We start from the raw sequence: 26,085 nt of genomic DNA on the forward strand, positions 1-26,085 counted from the left end.
AGCAGATAAGTCGTTTTGAAAATTTTGTCTTGAAATGTTACGGTTAACGCAAACAGTATGCACTGTCAAAACTAATAACGAGCGTAACGCCAACAATGCTCGCGCACTGCGAGTCTGACAGTTTTCAGATGATCAATTTTTGATCAGGTGACATATTTTCGTTGTTCTGGGCAGGCGATTTTCAGGTAATTTTGGATTAATATTTAATAAAATCCATTCAAATATACACTTTGTTATCGTTAAATTACAGAAAACCATACATTAACGATGGCTCTATTGTCCGCTGTGAAGGGAAAGCTCATCTCCGTCATCGGTGATGAGGTAAGTGAGGAATTGTGGCATTTGCTGATTTTGTTGACTTGCCTAGTTCGGAAAGCAATCTAACTTGAAATTCTCCAATTTTTAAACAAAATCATTGCTTTCTAGGATACTTGCGTTGGTTTTCTGCTGGGAGGCATCGGCGAGATCAACAAAAATCGTCACCCCAACTTCATGGTCGTCGACAAGAGTAAGTTGAATCTAGGAATATTCTTCGTTCAGTTTGGCATACTCAGCTCTCTGTTACGAAATGCTTGAACTTTTAATTATCTTGTCCTAATGATTCCGCTCCCGCACCAGATACCGCGGTCAGCGAGATCGAAGATTGCTTCAAGCGTTTCATCAAGCGCGACGACATCGACATCATCCTGATCAACCAGAACTACGCGGAAATGATCCGTCACGTGATCGATGCGCACACCTCGCCAACCCCGGCCGTGCTGGAGATTCCTTCGAAGGACCATCCGTACGATGCCAGCAAGGATTCGATTCTGCGACGCGCCAAGGTAAGTTTGGATCCATTTTTTTGGTTGCGGAAATTGATCCATATTTGTGTTCAATTGCAGGGCATGTTCAATCCGGATGATATGGTGGCCAACCGTGGTTAACTTAATCTTCCGCCTGATAATAGCAGGCTGTTTATTGTTTGTTGCTTATTTTACGGTGAATGTGGTACATACATCTATTAGATCAATAAAATCATTCCGTGTGTAATCGTGTAAACAACAGCATTAACTAGATAGTATCGAAAGTCCATTACTTATCTATCATTTTAATTAAGTATTTATCAAAAAATAACCGAAAAAAATGTGGTTCGCGAGGATTTTTTATTACGGGCCACCGAAACTTTGATTAATTTCTTGCGCTTGAATTTTTCTCTTCGTTGATTTTGTCAATAACTCAACTGTTTCAAAAGTTACAAACGTGATTGACAATCTACCGCAATTTGCTATATTTAAAATCGGTACCAAACAAAAAAAAAGCAAGAAGCTTCGACCTTAGAAGATATTTTTCGAAATTTAAAAAACTTTTATCAAGTCTTTAACGTCGTTGAAAATGATATGCATATGGAAATGCTAATATCATCTTCCAAACTTAGACGTACATGTTCATGATAAATTAGAGGCGAAAGTATAGAATTGATAGTTCCATTAGGACACGGCAGGCATGAAGAATGTTTTTTTTATTGAAGTCGATTTGAAAGCGAGCGGAGGGCAATATTTGTGATGGTATATATCGCACAACCTTCCGATCGTTGAAAGGCTTGAAATACGAATAAAAAGTTACAACGCGGTGGAATTAAATGTGGTGCATACGCAGTCAAGATAACACTTGGTCTAAAATTTCACGATGTTCACGAAGGCTTTCTCAAATTTCTATTATCGTTAAACCAGCATCTTCTATGTTTACAGTCAATTATTTGAGAGCATATATTACGATAAATACGAGCATTGTACATTTAGTAGAAATATTAGCTACTCACATTCTTACTGTACCACCATCCGCTTAAGGAACAGATTTTGCGCCTCACGTTCCAGCTTGGCCAGCTCCAAAACAACCGGTGTCAGCTGTTCCACGTGATCCTTGTACCCGGTGCCGGTATTCAGTCGTTTCTCTCCGTACGTTACCTTCCCATCGAAATCGTTCATCGGAACCTTCAGATTCTTGTCAATTTGCTGGATGGTCACGTTCAGATGATCTTCGATTTCGGCCAGATACATCTTCTCGTCGTACCACATGCAACAACCCTTCACATCGGTAAGGTTGGTGTTCCAACAGTTCTTACCTCGCGAAGCGCACCACTGGCCGTGATACCAGACTTTCTCCGGGACGGTCGATACCAGCGAGATAGCCAATCCCATACGCTCAGCACGACCGACACGACCAATTCGATGCACGTAGTTGCTTTTCTCGTCCGGCAGGGTAACGTTGATGATAAATGGAAGGCCTGTGGAAAAAATTACACTTAATGTAATTTTCTTCTCAAAATAAAAGTTCAGCAAGTGCACACAAGTCAAGTTTTACCCAATACGGGTCGTAATAAATCCAGTAATACAAAATACTTGTCGGTCAAAAAAGTCATAAATCATGTTTAAAACTGGTAATACCGTTGAAACTGTAATCCCTACAAACCGACCGGAAACCTACCTGAAACATCCAAGCCACGAGCCGCCACGTCCGTGCAAATCAAAAACTTGACCTGCTTGTTTTTAAACTTCTCCAAGTTGGCTTTCCTCTCCTGCGGCTTACGGTCGCCGTGCAGACAAACACACGAGTATCTGTTGCCTCCCACCTGTCGCAAATAGCGCTCCATATTATCACAGTCCAGCTTGGTCCGGCAGAAGATGATGGCCCGGTCCATGTTGTGCTCGTTGATGGCATTCAATGTATACTCGCCCTTCAACATCTTGATCGCCTCGGACAGTGTCTCCGCCGTATTGGAACCCGGCCGAACGTTGTCCCTGGCGTGAACGCCATCCGTTTGAACATGCGTTCGCATCGACTGCCAGCCGTTGTCCTTCTGGGGATCGACCATGCAGACGACGTGGTGAACCGTCTCTGGGACAGCATCCTCTCCCTTCAAATCGACCCACGTTGGGAAGTGCATCAATTTTTCCGCAAGCTTCTTCACCTCGAACGAATGCAATGTGGCACTGCAAACAACCATTTGAAGACGACGCCCGTCGGCAGTGATTTTCGGAATCTGCTTATGGAGACGCTCAATGAGTTCCGTATATCCTTGCTTCAGTAAACCGTCGGCTTCGTCCAACACAAAGAAGCGGCAGCTGCTCAACAGCACATACCCATTGCCGATCAAATCCTCCAGACGTCCAGGCGTTCCGACAATAATATCGACACCACGCTGTAGCACTTCCATTTGATCTTTGATATTGACTCCTCCGATCAGCAGCAATTCACGCACTTCTGGATCCTTGAGATATTTTTTAAACTTCTGTATTTGATTGAACGTCTGTTCAGCCAACTCTCGCGAAGGTTCAATTACAATCGCTTGTGGGGCATTTGGTTTAGGCTTGCAATCGTCCGCGGCACTTTCGCTCCCCGTGTTCGGATTGACAGCTAAATAATCATGTGCAACTTTACATACTGCCACGAACCCATCAGGGACGGCATATTTGAAATCCGTGTCTCCAAAGTTGAAAGACATCTCCGCATTTTTCAACACAACTGCCGGATAGAAGTTTGATTCCCTCAATCTGCCATCGTTAATCTTAAACGCCAACCCCAAAGAAACCCCGTTCTTCGAAAAACTGACTTCTCCACGATCCAAATCCAGCATACATCCAATCACATCCATTTTTCCGAACGCTTCGCCATAGCTATCGAACTGCTTACAGTTGGACTTCTTTCCGGTTCCGCCGAAACCAAATCCAAACTTGTCCGTTCCCAGATCTAAATTTGCACCTTCCGTGCTCCACCCAACGCGGCACAAGCCTTCATCCGTAACCGTTGCCTCGTAGTAGTACTTGCCCTTTCCCCGGACACCGGTGGTCGCTCGACAGCCGTGCCACTCTTTAAACTCCCGCGACTGGCAACGTAAGCCGTCCGGCGTAACGGCCATCGCATTGCCACGATCCGTAAACGACAGTGTCCACGGTTTGCCCATATTGCCCACCGCCTTGCCGGCTTTCCCCTCTCGGATGTCCCTCAGGGTTTCCCACACAATTTGCAAAATCGGCAGACAGAATGCGCCCGTTTTGCCGCTACCGGTTTCAGCGGCCATCAGCACATCACCGCCGCCCAAGATTAACGGAATGGCTTCCGCTTGGACGTCCGTAGGAAGCATCCACTCCATTTCATCGATCGCTTTGCCAATCTCCGGCATGACGCCAAACTCTGAAGATGGGCCAAAAAAGGCAAAATTTTGGAAACAACTTTGAGCAAGCAAATGTTAACGAATTACCTTCGAATGCAGTCATTTTCTGCGGCGCACACTACAAAGTCCGGTAAGAAGTGAAAAGTTTAGTGTTATTTCCTGTTTTCCGTAAGAAATTTCACAAGTTTTGCAAGTTTCCGATCACAAACCGACAAGAAACTTTTGTAAATATAAGCTGTAACTGTCAGACTGTCAGAGACCTGACCTGGAGATAAACAGAGTCGAACTCAGCAAAAGGAGCAAAAGCGGGAGCCATCATGTTGTAACGTAAATAACGCCAATGGATTTACGTATAGGGTAACCAACTTGATTTGGACATTTTGGACCCTCCTGTCTATATTTTCAATAGAGGTAATAAACTATAGAGGACGCTTGTCGCTGTCGTCACTGGCGAAACATCTTTTGCTGGCGAGGATAGGGCACTAAATGTCAACAAAGGAAAAATCAGAACGTTTTGACAGTTAGGTACCCAACATGTTTGGGGACGATAACAAAGGGAACCGCAGCGACAATCGTCCTCTATAGTTTATTACCTCTATTATATTTTCTTGATTTCTGAACTAAAATCAATGCCGCTGCTAATTCCCCCATTGGCTTCAGAAAAATTATATTGTTCAGCATCTGTTTCACTGCAGTGGTTTTCCATGGTTTTCTGTGCGAAAATAGAGATATTTAGATGAAATTAGTTTGTTCAAGAAGGCGAATGCGTTACACCTCGTTACGCTTAAGGGCCGATACCCACGTAGCGGTTTTTCAACGCCACGTGCACGCAGCGTTAAAATAACGCTGGTGTGCATCGGCGTGGTGACGCTCACTCATCGAACTGGACTATAGACGAATCCAAGTAAAAATAAGAAGAAGACACACGGCGGTGTTAACTTTGACAGATCCTACAGCACAGCATAGGGAGATCATTTTAAAATGCTTATAATAAATTCTAGACAAATTGTAATTAAAATCTGATTGATGTACGGTACGGAAAAAGTTCTGAATTACGTATCTGGAAGCTTATCTCAATTTTTTGAATATTTTTCAAAAATGTATCTATCATACAGTTCGGAACTTTTTCCGTTCCATACTTCAATCAGATTTTAATTACATTTTGTCTAGAATTTATTATAAGCATTTTAAAATGATCTCCCTATGCTGTGCTGTAGGATCTGTCAAAGTTAACACCGTCGTGTGTCTTCTTCTTATTTTTACTTGGATTCGTCTATATCGAAATTCATAACTGGCGCCTTATGAATCTTCGACTGATTATTCCACCAACATAGCTTCTTATACGCAGTTACCTTCCCGAGTATTCAAGCGTCGATGGGCGTGTGGTCTACATACCGGCCTCCCAACCCCGACGTCCATGGTTCGAACCCAGTCTGCCGCACTTTACTTTTTTTTAAATGAAAATCATCATTCATAAGGCAACATATTGAAATTCATACCGATTCCTTGTGGCAAATTTTCATAAGGCGTTTGATTGAAAATCATACGTCTATTTTCCTCAGTGCTGCGTTACCGCTTTTTCCCGGTGCAAACCTGCGTCTTTTCGACGCCACGTGCACTCTGCGTTGAAATGACGCTACGTGGGCATCGGCCTTAAGGGTCTGTCTCATTTGGAGAATTAAACTTAAAGGTGACAGTTCGAAAATTAGAAAAATCACCCCGTTATAAGAATGGCTGGTGCTACCCAGCAATTCCAATAGGACATCGATGGCAAATGATTCGATATCTGTCAAAAGTAATCTCTGCGAGCAGGGTTATTTGATAATAATTATTGAAATGTCACTTTTAAGTTTAATTTTCCAAATGAGACAGACCTAAATGTATATAGGGTAATCAACTTGATTTGGACCCCTACACATTTTGGACCCTCCTGACGATATTTTTCTGATTTCTGAACTAAAAACTGTGCCGCTGTTATATCCCCCATAGACCTGTGCAGCGGTTCATTAAATTCACTCACCCGATGGATTTTGACATTAGAGCGGGTCGTCTTTTCGAACAAAAGTTCATTTTGCGACCCGCTCAAACTTCATAATTTCTTGGGGGAGTTCATTTTGCGTTAGTCTATTGGCTTCAAGAAATTAATATTGTTCAGCATCTGTTTCACTGGTTTCCCGTGCGAAAAAGCGATATTTAGCAGAGTCTATTATATATAGAGTTACGCAAAGAGTGAAGCCAAATCTACCTATTTAACTGTCAAACCGTCTACCTATCGAGCAAAGTAAACAAATGCTTGTTGGTAAGGCGGAAGTATTGTTATCGCCTAATGATTATTATGACGAATTAAAACGCATGAATTGAAATATATTAGATTTGTTCTAGAAACCGCTTCAAAAAACTTCAATACACCCCCCAATAAATTAGCAACAAGAAACTCACGTGTTTGCACTCTGTGGGTGACTTGGTTATCGAATTAAAAAGCTTCAGCAGTGAACACTCCCGTGAAGTCACTTCAAGGGTTGAACAAAAATGAAAGTTGTAAACAGAATAACAAGAAGATCATTCAGAATAAGTGTAAGAAGATCCTCTTTGCGCAACTCTAGGGATCCTACATTCAGAGATATGCGAAAGCGGCCATCTTGAGCCAAACAAGCATTGAGAACTGTCTAAATCTGAGCCAAATGAACATCGTTATTGTTCCAGATCGAAAGGTATTGCGATTTTGGTGAAATGGATTTTATGAAAAGTTTTATCAAATAAGCTATTTGTTTTGCTTTCGTAAGTAAAAGTAATCTAGTTGATGCCTTATATCGTGTTTATTCGTATTGCTCTTTAATTTGAACGAAAATGCACTGCTAGAGAATAGGCAAAATAATCAAAAAGTGTCTTCGAATGTAAAGTCATGTGCAAGCCTAAACATTTTTCACTGCGGCAAGTGCTGGCAGCGTTTGTTTACGAAAGTAACAGCGTTGCTAATTCGTCTGGAAAAGTATTCGCACATCTCTTAATATAGGATCCCTACGCAACTCTATAGACCAATGCAAGATCTTGATCTAACCTCACTTATTTGACAGTTCACAGAGCTTGTTTACAAGGTGTTAGAAGAAAAATCGATGAGGAGAAAATTAAAATTCATATTTTTAGTTTAAAATTGCTGCGATCCGAATATTTCAATGATATTCTATGCATTCAGCATGAAATCAATCGCAAAGGACATCTACATGCGAATAAAATGACGAAACAATTTTATCGGAAGCTTCGCCAGAGGCTAAGTCCCGGTGAAAAAGCTCTGTGAACTGTCAACCTACGTCATCATGCACTGGTCTATATAATAGACTCTGATATTTAGATGAAATTTCGAGGAAATTAGTTTGTTCAAGAAGGCGAGCGTTACAATGCGTTACGCTTAAAAGTATACATCTCGCTTAACTTTTCAAAAGGACCTAAGTAACATTTTTTTCATGAATTCTCGCTTAACTTTTCAAAAGGACCTAAGTAACATTTTTTTCATGAATTCAAGACAAAATTTTCAAAACGACTTATCTGCTTTTGTAAACAAAGATTCAAACGACGATTTGACGAATCTGATAGCTCTCCCACGCAAACCAACACCATCAACAGGTAGCGGAAACCTTCACCTACCTATTGATGGTGTTAGTTTGCGTGGGAGAGCTATCAGATTCGTCAAATCGTCGTTTGAATCTTTGTTTACAAAAGCAGATAAGTCGTTTTGAAAATTTTGTCTTGAATTAATTTGAATAGCGCAATCAATAGCTTTCATGTTGTTATGTTGATTGCGCTATTCAAATTAATTCATGAAAAAATGTTACTTACACGCTTAGTTCAGTTCACCCAAATATAGGTGAAGAATACCTATAATCGCCAAAAAGTGCACATACGTATTTATGGGTGAAGTAGCGTTTACCTATATTTGGGTAACTGTGATTTACTCAAATATGAGTACATTTATAAGGGAGAAATATTGGTAAATTTCACCCATATTTGGGTGATTTTTTATTAATTTAACCGTGGGAATTGTTACAAATCAAAATGATATAACTTTTCAATTGTTTTGTTTTGAATAGAAAAGCGGTTTTTAAGAAGGGGCTTATGCATAATTTTATTTGGTTTCATAACTCAGGTTCTTATTAACAATCTATGGTTCACATAAACACGATTTCAGCTATAGCTGAAATCATCATTCATTCACTCACTGGTCATCATTCATTCACCCACTGACAATTTTTCTTAACTGTTCCTAATACGCCATATGGCCATACATACAAATTTGTGTTTTTAATACATTACATAGAAACACATATTGGATTTTAAATCGTTGACGTCCTCGAATACTATATATAAAATCGACGGCTCGGTGTCACTCACTGCCAACGAGATTCGCGTTTTGCTTTCCAAAGCAAGTCCCAGTTCCTGCTTCCGATACAACGAAAAGAACATCAAGGTTACGTGGCTATCACAAATGTGGACCATAGTGAATTGTCCATGGAATCGGCTTAACACTTGAGGTGCAACAAATATCCACCAACTATCAGTCGATGTCTTAACGATGGCTACTTTAGCTTTGGTGAGGAATTTCATTTCATTTCACGCCCCTTTCTGCCCGGAGATCAATGGGCATAATCATTCAATCCATCATATCAAGATCACTTCCGTTTAGTTGATGACCCCGGAAGTAATTCCTATCCGACGGATAGAAATTGCAACGAAAAAATTCAACTGCAATTCAAGTAGAAAAAAATAGCCTTGCGTTACAAAATCAGTCTTGCGGTTATATTTAACTTCCGGAAAAAATACTCACCGATCAATCCGATTGAAAGCCGGTCCTAATCGGATCCTAATCCGTTCCGGCTAACTAATCTGTTGTTTCAGTCGATATTCCAGTCCTAGTTTGGAAATATACGGATCTGGACATGTTGACATTCAGTTGATCAGACGCTGGAAAAATCAAGCTATATGAAAACAAACAAATGTGAATTCGAGCGCAAATAATCTACTTTGAATTAACCATTCAAGTTAGAAATACTTACGTATATAATAATGCACTCCTCGATGCACTCATCAAAATTTAAACAACAATAATTGTTGTTAATTAATCTAGTTCTGAACATAAATACTTCTCTTGATTGCACTTATAGATGTTATGGCGGCGATGGTGGACAGTGGTTTCAAATTTTTATTTTTCATCCAAATATGGGTAAAATGAAATCACTCATATATAGGTAATATTACTTCTTTCACAATTTGAGTGAATTTTACCAACTTTCTCGGTAAATTTTACCAATAATATAGGTGATGCATCACATACCCAAATATGGGTGAATGAAGTACCTACATTTGGGTAATCTGATCTAAGCGTGTAGGACCTTTTGAAAAGTTAAGCGAGAATTTATTTGAGTACAGTATCCTCCCGCTTATCCGGACCTCGCTAGTCCGACGACTCGTTAGTCCGGATTTCGCTAATTTGGAATTTTCCGGATTAAAAAGTATCAACACCCATTTAAACACATTATGCTGTCAGTTTTCAAATTTGTGCTGTGATTTTGTTTTGGTTCATTTGTATGGATTTGACAGTCGGATTAACGAGAGACTCCCCGATAGTCCGGCCATACATTTGTCGGATCAGCGGGGGGACACTGTACTGCAATCGAAAGCTTTCATGTTGTTCTGTTGATTGCGCTATTCAAATTAATTCATGAAAAAAAAAGTTACTTAGGTCCTTTTGAAAAGTTAAGCGAGACATCATACTGAACATCTCAGAACATACACAATAAGTTTTTGTCGAAATTGTGAATTTAAAACGCAGGAATTATCTCATTGATGCATGCCAATCGAAAGATAAGACTTGGCTTCGACTCAATTTACCAGGGTAAATTAGAAATTCGACTTTGAAGAGACTAAATTGGGGGTGTCTAAAATGTGTACATTTGGGGGTCCAAAATATGTTGCATTGTCCAAAACGAAGAATATTTTAATTTCAGAAAATAGTAAATTTCACTGATTTATCAATAACTGAAATTCATTTCGAATTGCTATTTCATAAATAAAGCCCCAAACGCAATACAACGGAACGGCGACGGAAACGGAAAATTTGACAGTTAGCCCATATATTTTCTGTCAAATTTGCCGTTTCCCTCGCCGTTCCGTTGTATTGCGTTTGGGGCTTAACTCTTTCATCTTTGAAATGGTGTCAATTCCGCCCATAACGAACCTGTATTTCAATAGATACAGTAGCCATTCGATAACTGCAAAATATTCACTTTTCAGTTAACGAATGCCGTTCGATAACTGCAACGCATTCTAGAAGTCAAACGGTTGTCAATTGACGTCAGATGCAATAAAAGTGCATCTAAATGTGCAGCGCAATGCAGCTGTCATTGAGTTTGACACCAGTTTGAAGTCTAGCGGTCCGATAACTGTAAAACTGTTGCAACTATCGAATTGCAGTTAAAAAGCATTGCAGTTAAATGACTTGCAGTTATCGAACGTCTACTGTATTAGCATATATTGGGATGTACTTCCTCTAGGGGTCTAAAATAGGACAGTCACCCTATTTGAATAGAATTCTCTCTTATAACATGCAGATTTTTTTTTTGAATTGTTCCAAAAAGAGCATGCTTTGCTGATTACCGAGATATTTTTATTTTGTTTGTAAACCTTTTATTTACATTGTTATACAACAAACAATAAGTAGGCTGACAATACGTACGTACAGTCCCGTTTTTTAGACCTGCTTGTGCTGTCCCGTCGTAATCTGAAAAATCCTCAATTTGTCCCGTTTTTTTATTGACTCTTCCAAGGACCTCCAAAATATAAAAAAAAATATTCTTTAAAGCAGGAATCTGAAATCAAATACATGGGAAGTGATTTTTTGTATCTTTATTAGAGAGATTTGCAGCCCTCGGCTGGCTCATCTCTTAACAAAAAAAGTGGACGAAACCCATAAAAAAGTGTTAGATGTTATGTTATTATTAGTGTTGCTTTTAAAAGAACGCTATCTATGCCGTTTTGAATTTTCTATTGATCGACTTTTCTTATGGTTTTCAACAGTTAATGATAACAGGGAGATTTTTTAATACAGTTTCATTTCAATAATTTTTTTTCTGCTTATTCGGGAGGCATTAAAATTTGGCCAATTTTATCAGTGGATTGAACGGAATTAGTAACTTGGTAAGCAAGTAGGGGAACTGTTCCGTTTTTCATCTCACTGAACTTGGTAAGCAAGTAGGGGAACTTTTCCGTTTTTTATCTCACTGAACAATTCATCTCATCGCAAAACAAAGAAATACAGCACCAATCTCGACGCTTCTTTTTGCTAACACGCGTGCTTACTGGTGAAAAAAAATCAAAAAATCAGAAACAAACCAAATTCCTTTTCATTGCTTTGTGTTTAATGGGATAGAAATAGGAGCTATATGATGAAGTACCGAACCGTTCCCCTATTTTCTAAAAATCAGGTTACGCCTCAACGTCAATAAAATATAACGCAGGGACAGACATTATAATTTTCAGATTAAATTCATTTTCAATTATTCTTTTTGAATCTTCCGAAGTGGGAAATTCCTTTTTTTAATCTGCTCTACCACATATTTTCCAATCATTTGGTTCTTTTCGAAACATTAAGAATTATTCAAAGTCTTTCTGAATATTTCTAAATCATTCAGGCCAGGCTAATTGACACACCAGGAGCTTGTCAGAAATTTCGCTTTCATGTGTGTGATCAGTATTATGATATTCCGTTATGAAAAATTAGAAATTCGTCCTGATTTAAAGTACAATCCTGCAGAAATCTCTGTGAGTCAGAGATGTAAACTGTGAATAGTCGACGATTATGAAGGAACCACCCAGCGCCGATTATACGGAAGAACGTCTTACATTTTCCATAGCTGCGAGTTGAATGAGGGCCGATAATCGCGGCTTTGCTGCTGCTGGTATACTCCGAACGGATGTCACACATACACATGTATTGGATCAGTTAAGAGGCGATATCGGAGAGGCGAATATGGATGAGCTCATTGATGATTTCGCCTGGGTTACACTCAGAAATAGAATAAACCCAAGAAAGATTTCAAATTAAGCTTTTGAATAATTTTTTAATGTTGTACTGCTTCAGTTTGAAATGTATACTATCTATAGGATTATAATTTAACCTAAGTCAGAATAACTGAAACATATTTTTCATTAGCATTCTGTCTTGAGAAAAAGTTGATTTTTGCTTCACCACGTGGGGTTCTTGTAATCTATGTGACGTGCCGCGATTTTCAATAGTTTTATTATTAAAATAAAGTCTAGAACCCATCGCAAACATAACTAACATAATATATTTATTCCAACAAAGGTAAGGACCTGGGAAGGCTAATGTAAAATATGAGGGCACATATTTAATTTCGATTGTTTTTTTTTTATGTAGACCTGACGCTGATATCCCATAACATGCACGCCTGGACACAATCTGAGAGACACAATCAAGTGTACATTCAGATATTTACCGCAAGAAAAAAGGATGGCACACCTTATCGGAGGTGATTCCACGTTTGCGTTCAAACCACGGAAGGGAATTAGGGACGTTCGTCAGTTAACCGCTTCGTCGACTCCAATCGTATGACTTAAGCTATACTCTCACACTTAAATTATTTTTAAGATCTCGGCAAATTTTTTGCCGAGATTCCAACAGCCGAGATCTCGGTAATATTTTTTACTGAAATTCGGTAATTCCTTTACCGAAATTTCGTCAAAATTTTGCCGAAATTCGGCAAAGTTGATTTTTTGCCGAGATCTCGGTAACGATTACCGATGACTCGGTAAACTTTACCGAATTCTCGGTAAAAAATTTACCGAAATTCGTCAAAATTATTACCAATATCTCGGCTGTTGGATTCTCGGCAATCGGTAAACTTAGAATTTTAAGTGTGTGTGTCATCATCCTGGGCAGTGTTCCATAACCAGAGAAAATGTCTGGGGGCAGTCCCGAGGCAGTCAATTTATATACGGTACGATAATTCTATCGCTTTTTTTTGATGAAACTATAATCAATTTATTTAATTTTTTCTTTCAGATGAACTGGCAAAAGTATCCTCAAAATGTTCGATATTCAACGATTCTTCTGACTGTTCATCGCTGCCACCGAAAAGCACATCTTTGGCAACGCTCTCGACGGAAAGTTTGGAAGCTACCATTTTAATTTTATTATTGTTAAATATGATTTGGAATAAATTATCTTTATGTAGTTTAAAAAGAATCAGGTTTGTTTATTTATATTTTTTGACAGGATGAATAGAAGATAAACAAAGCAATGAATCATTTCTTGCAAAGTATTCTATTTGCATATATTTCAAAGTTATACTAAATACAGTATAAACCAAAGTTATACATTGGCCGTATTGTTGCGAGCTAAACAAGTATGGGGTCAACCAAGCGAATAGTCATTTAGTATGACTTTTAATCTATTTAGTATAGATTTATTTCAGAGTGTACACATGTATATACACTGAACCATATATGCACCACTCATAAACCAGGCCATAAATTGGCCAGGATTTTTTTTCTTTTCGGGCGAAATTGCATAAGCCTTGCTTTTTTTTGAGCACATGAGAACAAAATGAATGGACAAGATTCCCAAGGTGTGAGGCTGCTTTTAGTGTCATTTAAATCAATTTCTAACAAAAAGGACTGTGATTGTGATTAGATTTGACATTTACTCTCAAGCGCCAACCATATTCATGGAAATCATTACAATTACATTTTTATTGAAGTTCTTTCTTTGTTTAGATTCTTCTTCCACAGATTTTTCCCACTATTATTAGTGAAAAGGGATTTTTCCAAAACCGGCCTTAAGCAGGATACTTTGACTATTGTTTGTTATTTTCAATTGTTCAGAATTGGAAAAGTTTTTGAAATGTCAATAATAAAATCCTTAATGCATATCTAAGAGTAGATAAAAAAAATCAAAATTTTACGTTTTTTTGCTCCAGGAATTAATTTGGAAATTCCTGCAATAATTCCTCCAGGAAATCTTTTTGGAAAACTTACTCAAAGTTTCCTTCATGAATTGCTCCGCAAGTTTCGTACATAAATGCTCCCGAAAGTACCTTGAGAATTCATGAAGAATTCCTGTGGAAGTTCTTTGAGAAATTCCTCTGGAAGTTCATTGTGCAATTCCTTCGGAAATCCTAGAAGAATTCCTATGGAAGTTCCTTGAGGAATTCCTCTGGAAGTGGAGGAGCTCTTCCGGAAGTTTTTGGAGGGGTTCTACCGGAAGTCCTTCCAAGAAATCCTCCGCAAAATCCTCCACGAACTCCCCCGGAAGCTAACACAGAAATTCCTACGGAAGTTCCTCCATGAAGCAGGAAGTTTTTCGAAGAAATTCTGAGTTGGAATATCTGAATGAACTTTCGGAGGAATCCCTCATTGAGATTCTCACGTCTGAATGTGTGAGTGCCGATTGCCGATAAAAGGAAAACACACACTCCTAAATGGTGCAACTCAGCAAAGCTTGGGTTAAAATGAGTATATTTCCATATATTTTCGGAAAAATTCCTCAAGGAACTTTCGGAGGATTTCCTCAAGGAACATGTAAGGATGAATTTTTACATATGTTTTCGGGATTTTCCTTCTCCCACTTCGTTAACGCGTCGGCCGCATTGCACGTAGTCGGCACCCAACGCCATTCCGCTATTTTCGTTAGGCTGTGTATCTCTCCGATCCGGAACGCCACGAACTGTTTATAACGACGGTGGTCGGAGTGGATCCACGAGAGTACGGTCTTCGAATCGGACCACATGAAACGACGCTTGACTTCTAACGTAAGAATCTCACCGACGGAATTGGCGAGCCTCGCTCCTAGCGTTGCTGCTTGCACCTCCAAACCTTGCAACGGTGCTAGAGATCCTAAATCAGCAGCTTCCCGTAGAACGTAAACACGTTTGCTGGGCTCCACACGATCCCTAAAGCCCGCTCAGAACCGGACTCGTTATCCTCACCGAAGCGCACCCACTGATTTTCATTGCGTTCTCCCTCGGCCTTCAGAAACTCTTCGGAATTGGAAACCCAGTTGTACAACTCGAAACCGTCCTTGGAATGGACGTATCTCACCTCCTTTGCCAGCGCCACAGCTTCTTCGATCGTATCCGAACTGTGGAAATAGTCGTCGACGTAGTGAATTTCGACGATGGCTTTCGCTGCCACCGGGAACTGCTCCGAAAATTCTCTTGCATTCTAGTTTTTCACGTTGCCACGTCCATCACGTACACTTCAGGCTTCGCTGATGGATTACTACGAAACAGAAATCTTTGCGCTCGCTTGTCTTCTTCTCGGATCCGTAGCTGGTGGTACATCTCCTATATGTCCGCACTGAATCCGACCTATCGTACACGAAACTTGCAAATAACTGCCGGCAAGGCAGTCAGCATATCCGGTCCCTTCAGCAGCTTCGAGTTCAAAGATACCCCTCTCACTTCTGCTCTAGCGTCCCACACCAGACGGAACTTCTGCTTTCTCGGATTGTAGACGATATTCAGTGGCACGTACCACACTTTGCTGCAACCTAGCGCTTCTAACTCGAACGACGTCGCCTTGTGTGCGTACCCCTTGACCAGATAGTCGGCGATCATGGTCCTCACCTTGGCGTACAGTTCGGGATCTTTCCTGAGACGATTCTCCAGGCCAATCAGCCGCTTAACGGCCATGAGGTAGCTATCTGGGAACTCGGAGCAGTCGTTTTTCCACAGCAGTCCCGTTTCGAAGCGATCTCCTATTCTTTTTGTCGTCTTCCTCAGAATCTCTTTTGCTCTTCTGTCTTCTTCTGACTCGGGAAGCAAGGCCACAGAAATGCCGGATTCTTCCAGAGTGTACTGACTCTTCAGCAGGTCGTGTAGCTCCTGGTTGGTTACCGAGCTACAACTGTGATGTCCGACGATTCCACCTTCCGTGGCATTCGCGCCAGTTGGTCCGTAGACAGTCCATCCCAGTTTTGACCTGACTGCTATAGGTTCTTCCGGCCGGCCTATTCTAGACTCAATCGGAGCGTAAAGGTGGATGTCCTTCAGCCCGATTAAGATCTGCGGCGTTGTTTGGGGAACATCTGCAATTGGCAGATCTCGAAGGTGGCTGTACTGCTTCACAACTTCCGACACAGCTAGTGAATGCTGTGGAAGCTTCAGACTCTCCACCGTGTGGGCACTCTTGATGAGGAAGCGTTGTGCTGATCCTCGTGCGGAGATGAGCATGTTTACGCACTGTGAATCTTTCTCGATTCTTGAGACTCCAGCGGTCCACGTCACTCGTAGTGGCTTCGTCACACCACGAATTTTCAGCCGGTCGATCAGCGTTTTCTCCACCAGCGTATAGGAAGAACCTTCGTCTAGGAAAGCGAAAGTATTCACCGAGTAAATTCCGCAGTGCAGGGTGACAGGCATCATACGGAAAATGACGGATGGCTTTGGTTGGATAGCATGGATGTTGCAATTCGAACCGGCGACTGATCTCGGTAAATGCAGAAGAGGATTGTGGCGCTCCTTACACCCATCGATGTTGCAACGGATATTTAGCTTGCAGCTAGCAGCACCGTGCTCGTTCAGACACAGCTGGCACAGCTTCCATCTGCGAACCGCTTCCCACCGCTCACTGTAGTGAAGTCTACGGAACTTCTCGCAATTTCTGATTCGGTGATCTACTCTGGCACAGACTCTGCACGGTCTTCTCTCCTTCGCGGGCGGACTCGAATTTATACTCTCCGCCGCGTCATGCGCGTGAATGTACCCTTCACTTGCTCTGCTTCTCGGGTTCACCTTCTTTGAACCGACCTCTCCGGACCGGGATGCTTCCATAGACTAATACATAGACCGAAATGTCCGGTACAAACCATTTTAAATTCGGGCACCATGTCTTCTTCTTTATTTTGAGAAAAATACCCCTCGTGGGTGACGAATTACATTTAATTTTACCATAGGGAGTTGTCTTACCCCTCCCGGCGTTTTGACATTTTGCCTGTTTGTTTTGCTCTCACGCTTCACTTTTGACTCTTCTGATTCTGAAAAGTTGCTCTTGCATTTTCCTTGTAAAGAAATCAATAATCAGTGATTAATAAAAAAAACTATAGCTTCCACAATAGCCTATAGAATCAAAGGATTTGATAATGTGTAAATGATTGTTTTTTGGTAAGTCTTTTATTACTATTTCTTTTCAATTTGTATAATGACTCTTTTATAGGTAGATCGCATCAATGACGACGTCAATGACTTCGGCGAAAGAGGTGGGTTTCCAAAGTTCAATCACGATGGACGGGTATTTATTTATGTCGTCTTCTCATCGGATGATGCAGCAAATAAAGGATCATCGTTTTGCTGCGACAGCAATCAGAGTAGCACGGTAGACAATCGGCAGTTTCGAAAAAACGGTTAGTATCTGTAATTTAATGGTGCTGTTGTTCTTTTTTTCAATATATGATACGTCGCGAGGAATTTGGGAAAAATATGCTTCTGGATTCCGAAACAACGCTGACCCTAATTGCAAACTTTATTTACAGTGGTTTGCACAACAACAGTAGGAGCATAATCGAAGTCATTCTGTATCACAAGGAGCATCGCATACCTCCATCGTGTACCGACCGACTCGGGGAAAGAAAACATCCTTCTCGCTACCAAAATGTTCATTGGTCGAACCACCATATATGCCGCTCCCCTGGTCTGACATAAACCCACAACTGGATTAGTATCTATTTCATTGACAAGCATAGTCGAAAAAAGCAGCGATGAGAAAAACATCTGCACAGACAGCCGCAGTTGGATCGTAGCAACTCCCGCAAACAAAGTGCCTAATCGGTCACAAGTTCGACGGTCCAGCTACCAGACGAACATTAGGCACTTAGGCAAAACAGTGTCCAACGTCGTTGTTATAAAGTAATGTAACAGTAACTCGTAGAGTCGGGCTACCAAGGATATCGGTCCCATCTTCGGATTGATTGCGTAGCATCAATAAGTTGATAGCAGCTGCCATTGTCTACGGTCTGGATAAAAATACTGCCAGCGAGTGCAACGTTATGCTTATCAATCTTGATGGTGATACTATTGATGAGTCACGCTTGGAGGAAGGATGGGGAGTTTCCTAAAGTGTAACAGTTCATATAAAATGTTCGGATACTTTATACAAAAAGTGTGACATAGATGGAGGGGGCTGACCAATTTTTGTGATACGTATACGTAATGGATCTTCCCTAATAAGAATCTGCCTTCAATGAAGTGTGTCGTTGGCGTCGTTCCTGCACGATATGCGAACGCATAAGCGTATTCTTTCGTAATCGACACGGGCCAGCGGGCCAGCGTTTGAAAATGACTTGTTGTTTGAGGGAAGCATTTTTCACGACTATCCGTGCCCGTTTCAAAGAATCAAACGCCGATATTTTGCCGTGATGAGGCCGTTACCTATGGTGCTACTAGCTGCCATACTGCACAAGAACAAATTTGAGAAAGTGGAGACCTGTTACTTGACGTTTACATTGCTGCATGGTGTTGAAACAAGCATACCAATACTTTCAACACAAACTCGGTGTGATGATATTCAAAGTTGGCCAAGTGGCCAAGGACAATCAGCATGGCAATGTAACAGCGTCAAGTGGCAGTGACGTTGGTAGCGAGGACATCGAACGCATGGTAAACGAACGAGATATATCGCTCCGATGACGAACATCAAAAGGAAACCATTACCGCTAAGAACGATCCGGGATTCAATTGATAATCCAACCGACAAGAAAATATTCTATTGATAAGCTATTACATATGAAAATTGCTGACTCAGTTCGGAAGAAGTCGGTAAACCTGCTCTTCCATTCGCGATCCTATCTATTATTCATAATTATAAAAATAGTAAATTTTAATTTATTAAAACCATATCATCATAATAATTACAAAAATACAAAATATATCTATTTCATGTCACACACTTACTCCAGAAGTCAAGAACAGGCTCGAATTAATTGTCATAAGAGTTTGTACAATTCCACCACTACATTGTACCTTTGACAGATACAGATATACGTATTTTGACCTCAACAGTAAGGTCGTCTTCAGTGTCTACGAGTACGAGACACTGAAAACGACCTTACTGTTGAGGTCGAAATACGTATCTGTCGAAGGTACAATAAAGTGGTGGAATTAAATGGTATTGTATAAACTCGTCTTATGACAATCAAGTACATTACACTAAGAGCTCAAAATAATTTTCGTTTCCAATTCGTTAACCAATTAACCAATATTAATTTATCAACCAAATATCAACTAGTTAACCAATAGGGTGATCGGGCAATATGGGCCACCTAAGGAAATCGTTCCGAAAAGCGCTGAAAAGCTCAAAAAACATCGTTCAAATGTAGTTGACTTATACTAGAGAATGTTACCTTTCATATTACGTCGATGAATGACGAAAAATGCGTTTGGAAATTGTTGGAATGCACTTTTAAAAATGTATTGATTTCAATGTGTGTTCCCGACTATATGGGGCAATATGAGCCACCATTTGGGGCAGTATGGGCCACCCTTCGAAAACCTTTATTTAGGCAAAAAAAAGTATCGTAATATGGAAGAATATGATATTCCTACAACAGTTGTGAGTATTCCATACCAAAACAAATGAAAAAACTGCACAACAGCGGACTGAACTGATTTGCCACTCTTCACCGTTTGAACAGCCACAGTTTAATTGGTCATTGGTCATTTTTTCTGTTTCTATCGCAGTAATGCGCTATTGTATTCCGTAATCCGTAAAGAATCTTACATATGATAATATTCTTGTATTTGACTACTGAAATTTGAACTTGTTCGCATTTTAAGGCCAGATATCTTGTTCTATGCAGGTATGCCCATATTGCCCCATAGAGACTGGTTTTGGGGAAAAAAAAGTTTTATGATAAATTCAGATTTGTATCAATATAAACATGTGTGCACAATATTCAATTTTTATATATGTTTTGATTGTGGTGTGTTTTTGACCTGTATTTTAATCAGTTTTATGTCAAAACCTTATTTATAAACTTGAAATCTTATAATAATTTTGCCTATGCAGCGAAAATTTACATTTTCAAGTGTATTTTCATGTTTGAATTGAATTTTAATGCGGCTTTCACGTTGATGCATATGTGGAGCATCCTCTTAAAGATCATATAACTTTTACATGATAAAACTTGTCAGTAAGCTCAAAAAGAGGGTGGCTCATATTGCCCCTACTGCCCCTATTAACAAATTCGGAATTCCGAAAGTACTCCTTTCAGAATCCCAGAAGGATTCAATTTGTATTATGAAAAGGTTTTTTTTCGAAATCCCAAGCGAGAATCCGACAAACGACATCTTTCAAAATTCGTATTCGTAACATTGTTTTATACGTAATCAGAGGTGAGCCAGCCTAGGGTTAACCCTTTTTCATACAGACAATAATAACAATGCTAAAAGTCTATTCAGATTACGCCGTTTATTATAATAAATATTATGATAAAAAGTAACTTGATGTCCAATTCCTACATTCAATTATCTTTCTCTACTTAAACACGATATTTATTACGATAAATGGCGTAGTATGAATATGCTTTTATTCGTTAAATCTAATTTATTTCTTCATACTTGTTTTATTTCATTTAATAATCCGCCGAATGAATCACTTCAAATTAGCATCCACGTTAGTCGGCCAAGGTGGCATATTCTTTGTACTAAACCGCTTCTATTTCCGCTCGGCAAGCTTCGTTTATAGTCTAGCATGAGGCTGAGCACAAGCTAATTGGCCAATGGTGTTCTGCCACAGGAAACGTGTATGCACTCCATTCAACTTTGATACAATTCTTATGATGCAATTCATACTTGACCACCTAGCTGCTGAATTAGATGAATGGTAAAATAGTTCCGATTTTCAACCGGTGTCTCCAACTTACAATCCGCAGATGTGAGGGGTGGGAGGGGTGTATCAACAAACTTCATACCACTGGCACCATCCTTGCGTAGTGGATAATTCTCATCTTACAAATTGTGTTGAGTGCGCTTACGGTGTTTAGTTTTTGGAGTGTAGTTGCGGTCGACAATTTGCGACCTTATTCTCCAGGGGTGCCATGGTGACATGCTTTCAACTTCTGAAAAATGTAGTTCAGTTGGAATAAATAAACAGCAATAAAAACCAAAGATTATTAACTACTACATACCTGGGTTTCCTAGTTGTGAGACAAGTAATTCCAAACGAGTTTGCAAACGGAATGCATTTTTGTAGCAGACCAAGGACGAAGCCGCCGGCGTATGCAGCTTGAAGAATCACTTCATTCGGAACTTCATTTGAAATCTTGCCTTTTCCTCACACGGGCAGCATCTCTAGGGATCAGAGTTTTTCTGAAATTTTTCATAATCAAGAGCCGCAAAGCTGGGCGCTGGATTGGCACAGGATGGTCATCTGTCGCTTCTTCATCTGTTCAAACATGTCGGAGCAAAGGAACTTCTTTGTGAATGATGTTGGTCACCTCTATTAGTTTCTTCTCTGCTGTTCCGTGGTTTGCATCGCTTTCTATGTTAAACTACTGTAGCTGTGGCTCCCTTTTACAACTCGCACAGACCGATTTTTGTTTCCACGAACACGAATTACACTTTAAAGCAATAATTACGATGCTTGAAGCAAACTCGAAACGCGAAATTAACTCCGGATTTGATAATTTCGATTCTCAACCGAACTGACTGAACCGAGCTGAGTCAAAATTTTATCAGAAACACCAGAGGTAAACAAAAATGTGTAATTCTCGCTTAACTTTTCAAAAGGACCTAAGTAACATTTTTTTCATGAATTAATTTGAATACTGCAATCAATAGCTTTCATGTTGTTCTGTTGATTGCGCTATAGACTAACGCAAAATGAGCTCCCCCAAGAAATTATGACGTTTGAGCGGGTCGCATAATGAACGCCAAATGAACTTTTGTTCGACTGGACGACCCGCTCAAATGTCAAAATCCTTCGGGTGAGTGAATTTGATGAACTCCTGCGAAGGTCTATAGACGAGTCCAAGTCAAAATAAGAAGAAGACACACGACGGTGTTAACTTTGACAGATCCTACAGCACAGCATAGGGAGATCATTTTAAAATGCTTATAATAAATTCTAGATAAAATGTAATTAAAATCTGATTGATGTATGATACGGAAAAAGTTCCGAACTGTATGATAGATACATTTTTGGAAAATATTAAAAAATTAAGATAAGCTTCCAGATATGTAATTCAGAACTTTTTCCGTACCGTACATCAATCAGATTTTAATTACATTTTGTCTAGAATTTATTATAAGCATTTTAAAATGATCTCCCTATAAGGCAATCTGACGTTTATCATCTTTCTCTTGCACGCGCACAGGCGGGATAGGATTTGTTTTCATACGGAAACGCTTCCGAAGCGTTTCCGTATGAAAACAAATCCTATGCTTTCCGTGCGCGTGCAAGAGAAAGATGATTAAACGTCAGATAGCCTTATGCTGTGCTGTAGGATCTGTCAAAGTTAACACCGTCGTGCGTCTTCTTCTTATTTTTACTTGGATTCGTCTATTCAAATTAATTCATGAAAAAAATGTTACTTATGTCCTTTTGAAAAGTTAAGCGAGAATTGTCAAACTGACGTGGTTCGAACTGAGGGGCTTCTCAACAGTCGAGTGGTTGTTCTAATTGTAATCCGTCACTCCCCAGGGGTATATAGTGGTGCCCGGAAAACTGGCCACCACTCCGTCTATGTATTCGTCAATGATGCTTCTCCGTAGGCAGCCACTTCACTTGCATCCTTCACTATACGTGACAGGAAATTTGACAACGTTCGCAGCGTCACCACCTTGCTCTTCTTCTTCTTCCTCTTCCGAAGAGCTCTCTTCGTCCTCGATGGAACTTCCTTCTTCTTCTTGGCTTACCTCCTCTTCAGCGGACTCTTCTTCTTCTACTTCTTCGGAACTCATTTCAGATTCCGACTCTTCTTCCGCTATCTGCCACTTCTTGCTACGCTTCACCTTTTCCGGTTTGGGAACCCCTGAACGTCCGACAGGCGTCAAATTTCCATCGCGCCCGATCAGAAAACTCTCCGGCAGAGTTGATGGATCTCCAACCGACTTTGGTGCGAGTTTCTGAGCAACTGTCGGCGTCGAGTGTTTGCGGTAGGCTCCTCTCGGATCGTTGAATTTCGCAATCGCTGCATCCGCTTTTCCGGGCTTTTCGTTCCCCGATTTTTTCTTCTCGAGGCTTTTCCCCCAGCTTCGAATGCTCCAATTCCGCAATCTTCCTTGTGCCGCTTTTCGAGCTTCCCATTTTGACACCACCGACAGCTCCCTTTGACTCCTTTTTTCCAGTGTCCGTTTTCCGCTTTAGCTTCAACTGCTGCAGCTTCTCTTCCATCTCCGTCCGCATTTCGTCCAGTTTCCTCTGGTGGGCTTCTTCTTCGGCAATCTTCTTCTCCATTTGTGCCTTCTCGAACTCCAGTTCCATATCCCGCTTTTCCTTTTCCAGCTGCTGGCGCATCTCAAACAATTCTTGTTGGACCTCCAGGCGCTTCCGATGCAAAATCTTCTCTCTTTCCAGTTCCCGCTTCTGCTTCTTCTTCTCCTTTTCGAGCTTCTTCAACTCCTCTTGCAGCTCGGACGAACCGGAGTCATCACTACTACCTCCACTGCACTTTTGACAGCACCAAGAAATGTCCTTTACTTCTGCTGTGACGCCAACACAGCCGAAATGGTACCACTGTTGGCAGTGCTCACAAAAAACCATTTGGGACTCTGCATCATCCGGACTGTGTGGCATTGGACAGGCCTATTATCATGAACAGGCCTATCATGCATGTGTCAAATGACAGATCCTGTCAGTCATCGTGAGTATACACATTCACGGCCGGTCGATCCCATCTTCCTCGCGAGTGCAGCAGTACAAACATGATGGGTGACAAATTTGCGCGATGTTGAATTGCACATTTGGCGATCCTCTGCCAGGAGTGCATAAACATATTTCGCATGAAGACACCCATCATGTTTATAGAAGTGTGTGAAAAACAAACAATTTCGGACGTAGCCGAAAAAGTGAAGGCAGCGGAGCTTTTGCATCGGTAAGAAGAGTAACGATTATGTTTTAGTTTTTTGTAAACACTCCTTATTACTATGTCAAACGGAGTTATTTCTGCGGAAAAGGGAACGCAAAAAGATATGCTTGTTTGCCAGTCTCTTTCAATTTGTTAAGAGAAGTAGTTTATTAGATACGATCTGGCCGATTGGATTTGATTGTTAATGAATTAATCAAGTGTGTGATTGGTGATAAACTTAAATACACCAATAAGAACTTCTGAGTTTTATTTTCAAAACAAGTTCATTTTGAAACTAAATGTTATAATGTTTAAATGTTTTTTATTACAATAGTTTGAATTATCAAGAACACGTATTCGTACAGTTCTTTGAATGTGCAATGGATTGGAAAGTGTTACAGAAATTTTCTACTTTGTTGATGGCTAGTGTTGGCTATGGAAAAATTGAAGGTGCAATTTGGGATGTGACCTGCGAAGAGAAAATGTAATGTCATCTGCATTCAGCCAAACGCTACCAAGAACTATCAGATGCATCTAGCATCTTGAATACAATATTTTAAATTACCTTTGATTTTCGAAGATTTCTCCCTTTTGAAGAGTATAGCCGTGATGCCTGATATTATATAGTTATGGATGTGTTTTACTCCGATATGAAAACCATGGTGAAACATAAAAACACTTTCGCGAATTGAAAACACTTATAGCGCTATGAAAGGTCGATCAACTATAATAAGAAGAAGAATAAAAGAAATTATGAAAAGGAAGAACCGTTTGCACATGCGTTGTCTCGGGGAGCGACAGAGTTCAATAAAGAAAGCTTGATTGGTATAGCTGAGGATGAATCACAGTGCTGCGCGGTGAATGTTCGCATTCAAGTATTTCTTCCTCTGCGTTGGTGGGACGCCCGCAAGAAGAATGGTGTTATTGTGGATCGGAATGATCACAATTCTGCGTGGTGGGACGCCCGCATTCAAGTGTTTCTTCCTCTGCGTTGGTGGGACGCCCGCAAGAAGAACGGTGTTATTGTGGATCGGAGTGATCACAATTCTGCGTGGTGGGACGCCCGCATTCAAGTGTTTCTTCCTCTGCGTTGGTGGGACGCCCGCAAGAAGAATGGTGTTATTGTGGATCGGAGTGATCACAATTCTGCGTGGTGGGACGCCCGCATTCAAGTATTTCTTCCTCTGCGTTGGTGGGACGCCCGCAAGAAGAATGGTGTTATTGTGGATCGGAATGATCACAATTCTGCGTGGTGGGACGCCCGCATTCAAGTGTTTCTTCCTCTGCGTTGGTGGGACGCCCGCAAGAAGAACGGTGTTATTGTGGATAGGAGTGATCACAATTCTGCGTGGTGGGACGCCCGCATTCAAGTGTTTCTTCCTCTGCGTTGGTGGGACGCCCGCAAGAAGAACGGTGTTATTATTGATCAGAGTGATCACAGTTCAGCCAAGCAAGAGTATCTTGCTCAGCGATGGTCGAAGACCTACAAGTAGTTTGGTGTTGTGGATCCGAAATGTCACAGGTACACAAGAGGATTGATTTAACTGATATAAGATATTCGGCCATGATTTGGAGCTGTTCATCGACCTTTTTTTTTAGTTACGGTATCTGGTTTTTGTTGCTAGTTGTTTCACAAATGTGAATGCACAGTGCATTGGACGTGTGCTCGAAAAAAGTAGAAGTAGTGGTAGTGATTTGAAGTACACGTGAAATGTTACTTCACGAGTTGTGAGTAGAATTGAGAGTCGAGACGCCCACTGCATGGTAGTTCCTTCAGAGTGGTTTCCCATATTTATGTGAGCCACCATTTAAGTGTGTTCTTCGATTATGAAATGAGATGCACGCAATACAATGGAGTGTC

At 40.6% G+C, this 26,085-nt stretch overlaps 2 protein-coding genes and 2 long non-coding RNA genes across 6 annotated transcripts in view; 2 read left to right on the forward strand and 2 right to left on the reverse strand.

Annotated features, from left to right (window-relative positions):
* Positions 1–98: 98 nt before the first annotated feature.
* Positions 99–1,044, forward strand: LOC134202488 (V-type proton ATPase subunit F). Its single transcript, XM_062677473.1, has 5 exons — positions 99–185; positions 251–321; positions 427–508; positions 619–824; positions 885–1,044. The coding sequence occupies exons 2-5, from the start codon at positions 268–270 to the stop codon at positions 924–926; spliced, it is 384 nt and encodes a 127-aa protein (XP_062533457.1). The 5' UTR covers positions 99–185; positions 251–267; the 3' UTR covers positions 927–1,044.
* Positions 1,045–1,716: 672 nt separating this feature from the next.
* The window catches only part of LOC134202503 (ATP-dependent RNA helicase Ddx1), a 32,943-nt gene continuing 8,574 nt past the window's right edge, over positions 1,717–26,085 (reverse strand). The window contains exons 1-3 of one of the 2 annotated variants that reach the window (XM_062677501.1): positions 4,241–4,402; positions 2,467–4,173; positions 1,717–2,266 (exon numbers count right to left, since the gene is read on the reverse strand). In XM_062677501.1, the coding sequence (XP_062533485.1) occupies positions 1,806–2,266; positions 2,467–4,173; positions 4,241–4,256 (2,184 nt within the window). In that variant the 5' untranslated portion in view covers positions 4,257–4,402 and the 3' untranslated portion in view covers positions 1,717–1,805. Of the gene's footprint in view, positions 2,267–2,466; positions 4,174–4,240; positions 4,403–26,085 lie in introns of those variants that run through there. The other variant, XM_062677502.1, reaches the window with a different exon arrangement.
* On the reverse strand, positions 8,269–9,562 carry LOC134202492 (uncharacterized). 2 transcript variants are annotated; one of them, XR_009977247.1, is made up of 3 exons: positions 9,202–9,562; positions 8,973–9,109; positions 8,269–8,890 (listed from the first exon to the last, which is right to left on the reverse strand). It is a non-coding gene; the product is annotated as an uncharacterized LOC134202492 (long non-coding RNA). The 2 variants fall into 2 exon arrangements; XR_009977246.1 differs by having other exon boundaries at positions 8,973–9,123; positions 9,202–9,561.
* LOC134202491 (uncharacterized) lies at positions 17,195–19,045 on the forward strand. The gene is made up of 3 exons (XR_009977245.1): positions 17,195–17,325; positions 17,378–17,564; positions 17,694–19,045. It is a non-coding gene; the product is annotated as an uncharacterized LOC134202491 (long non-coding RNA).

Source organism: Armigeres subalbatus, unplaced genomic scaffold (assembly GCF_024139115.2).
Source record: "Armigeres subalbatus isolate Guangzhou_Male unplaced genomic scaffold, GZ_Asu_2 Contig1246, whole genome shotgun sequence".
NCBI lineage: Eukaryota > Metazoa > Arthropoda > Insecta > Diptera > Culicidae > Armigeres > Armigeres subalbatus.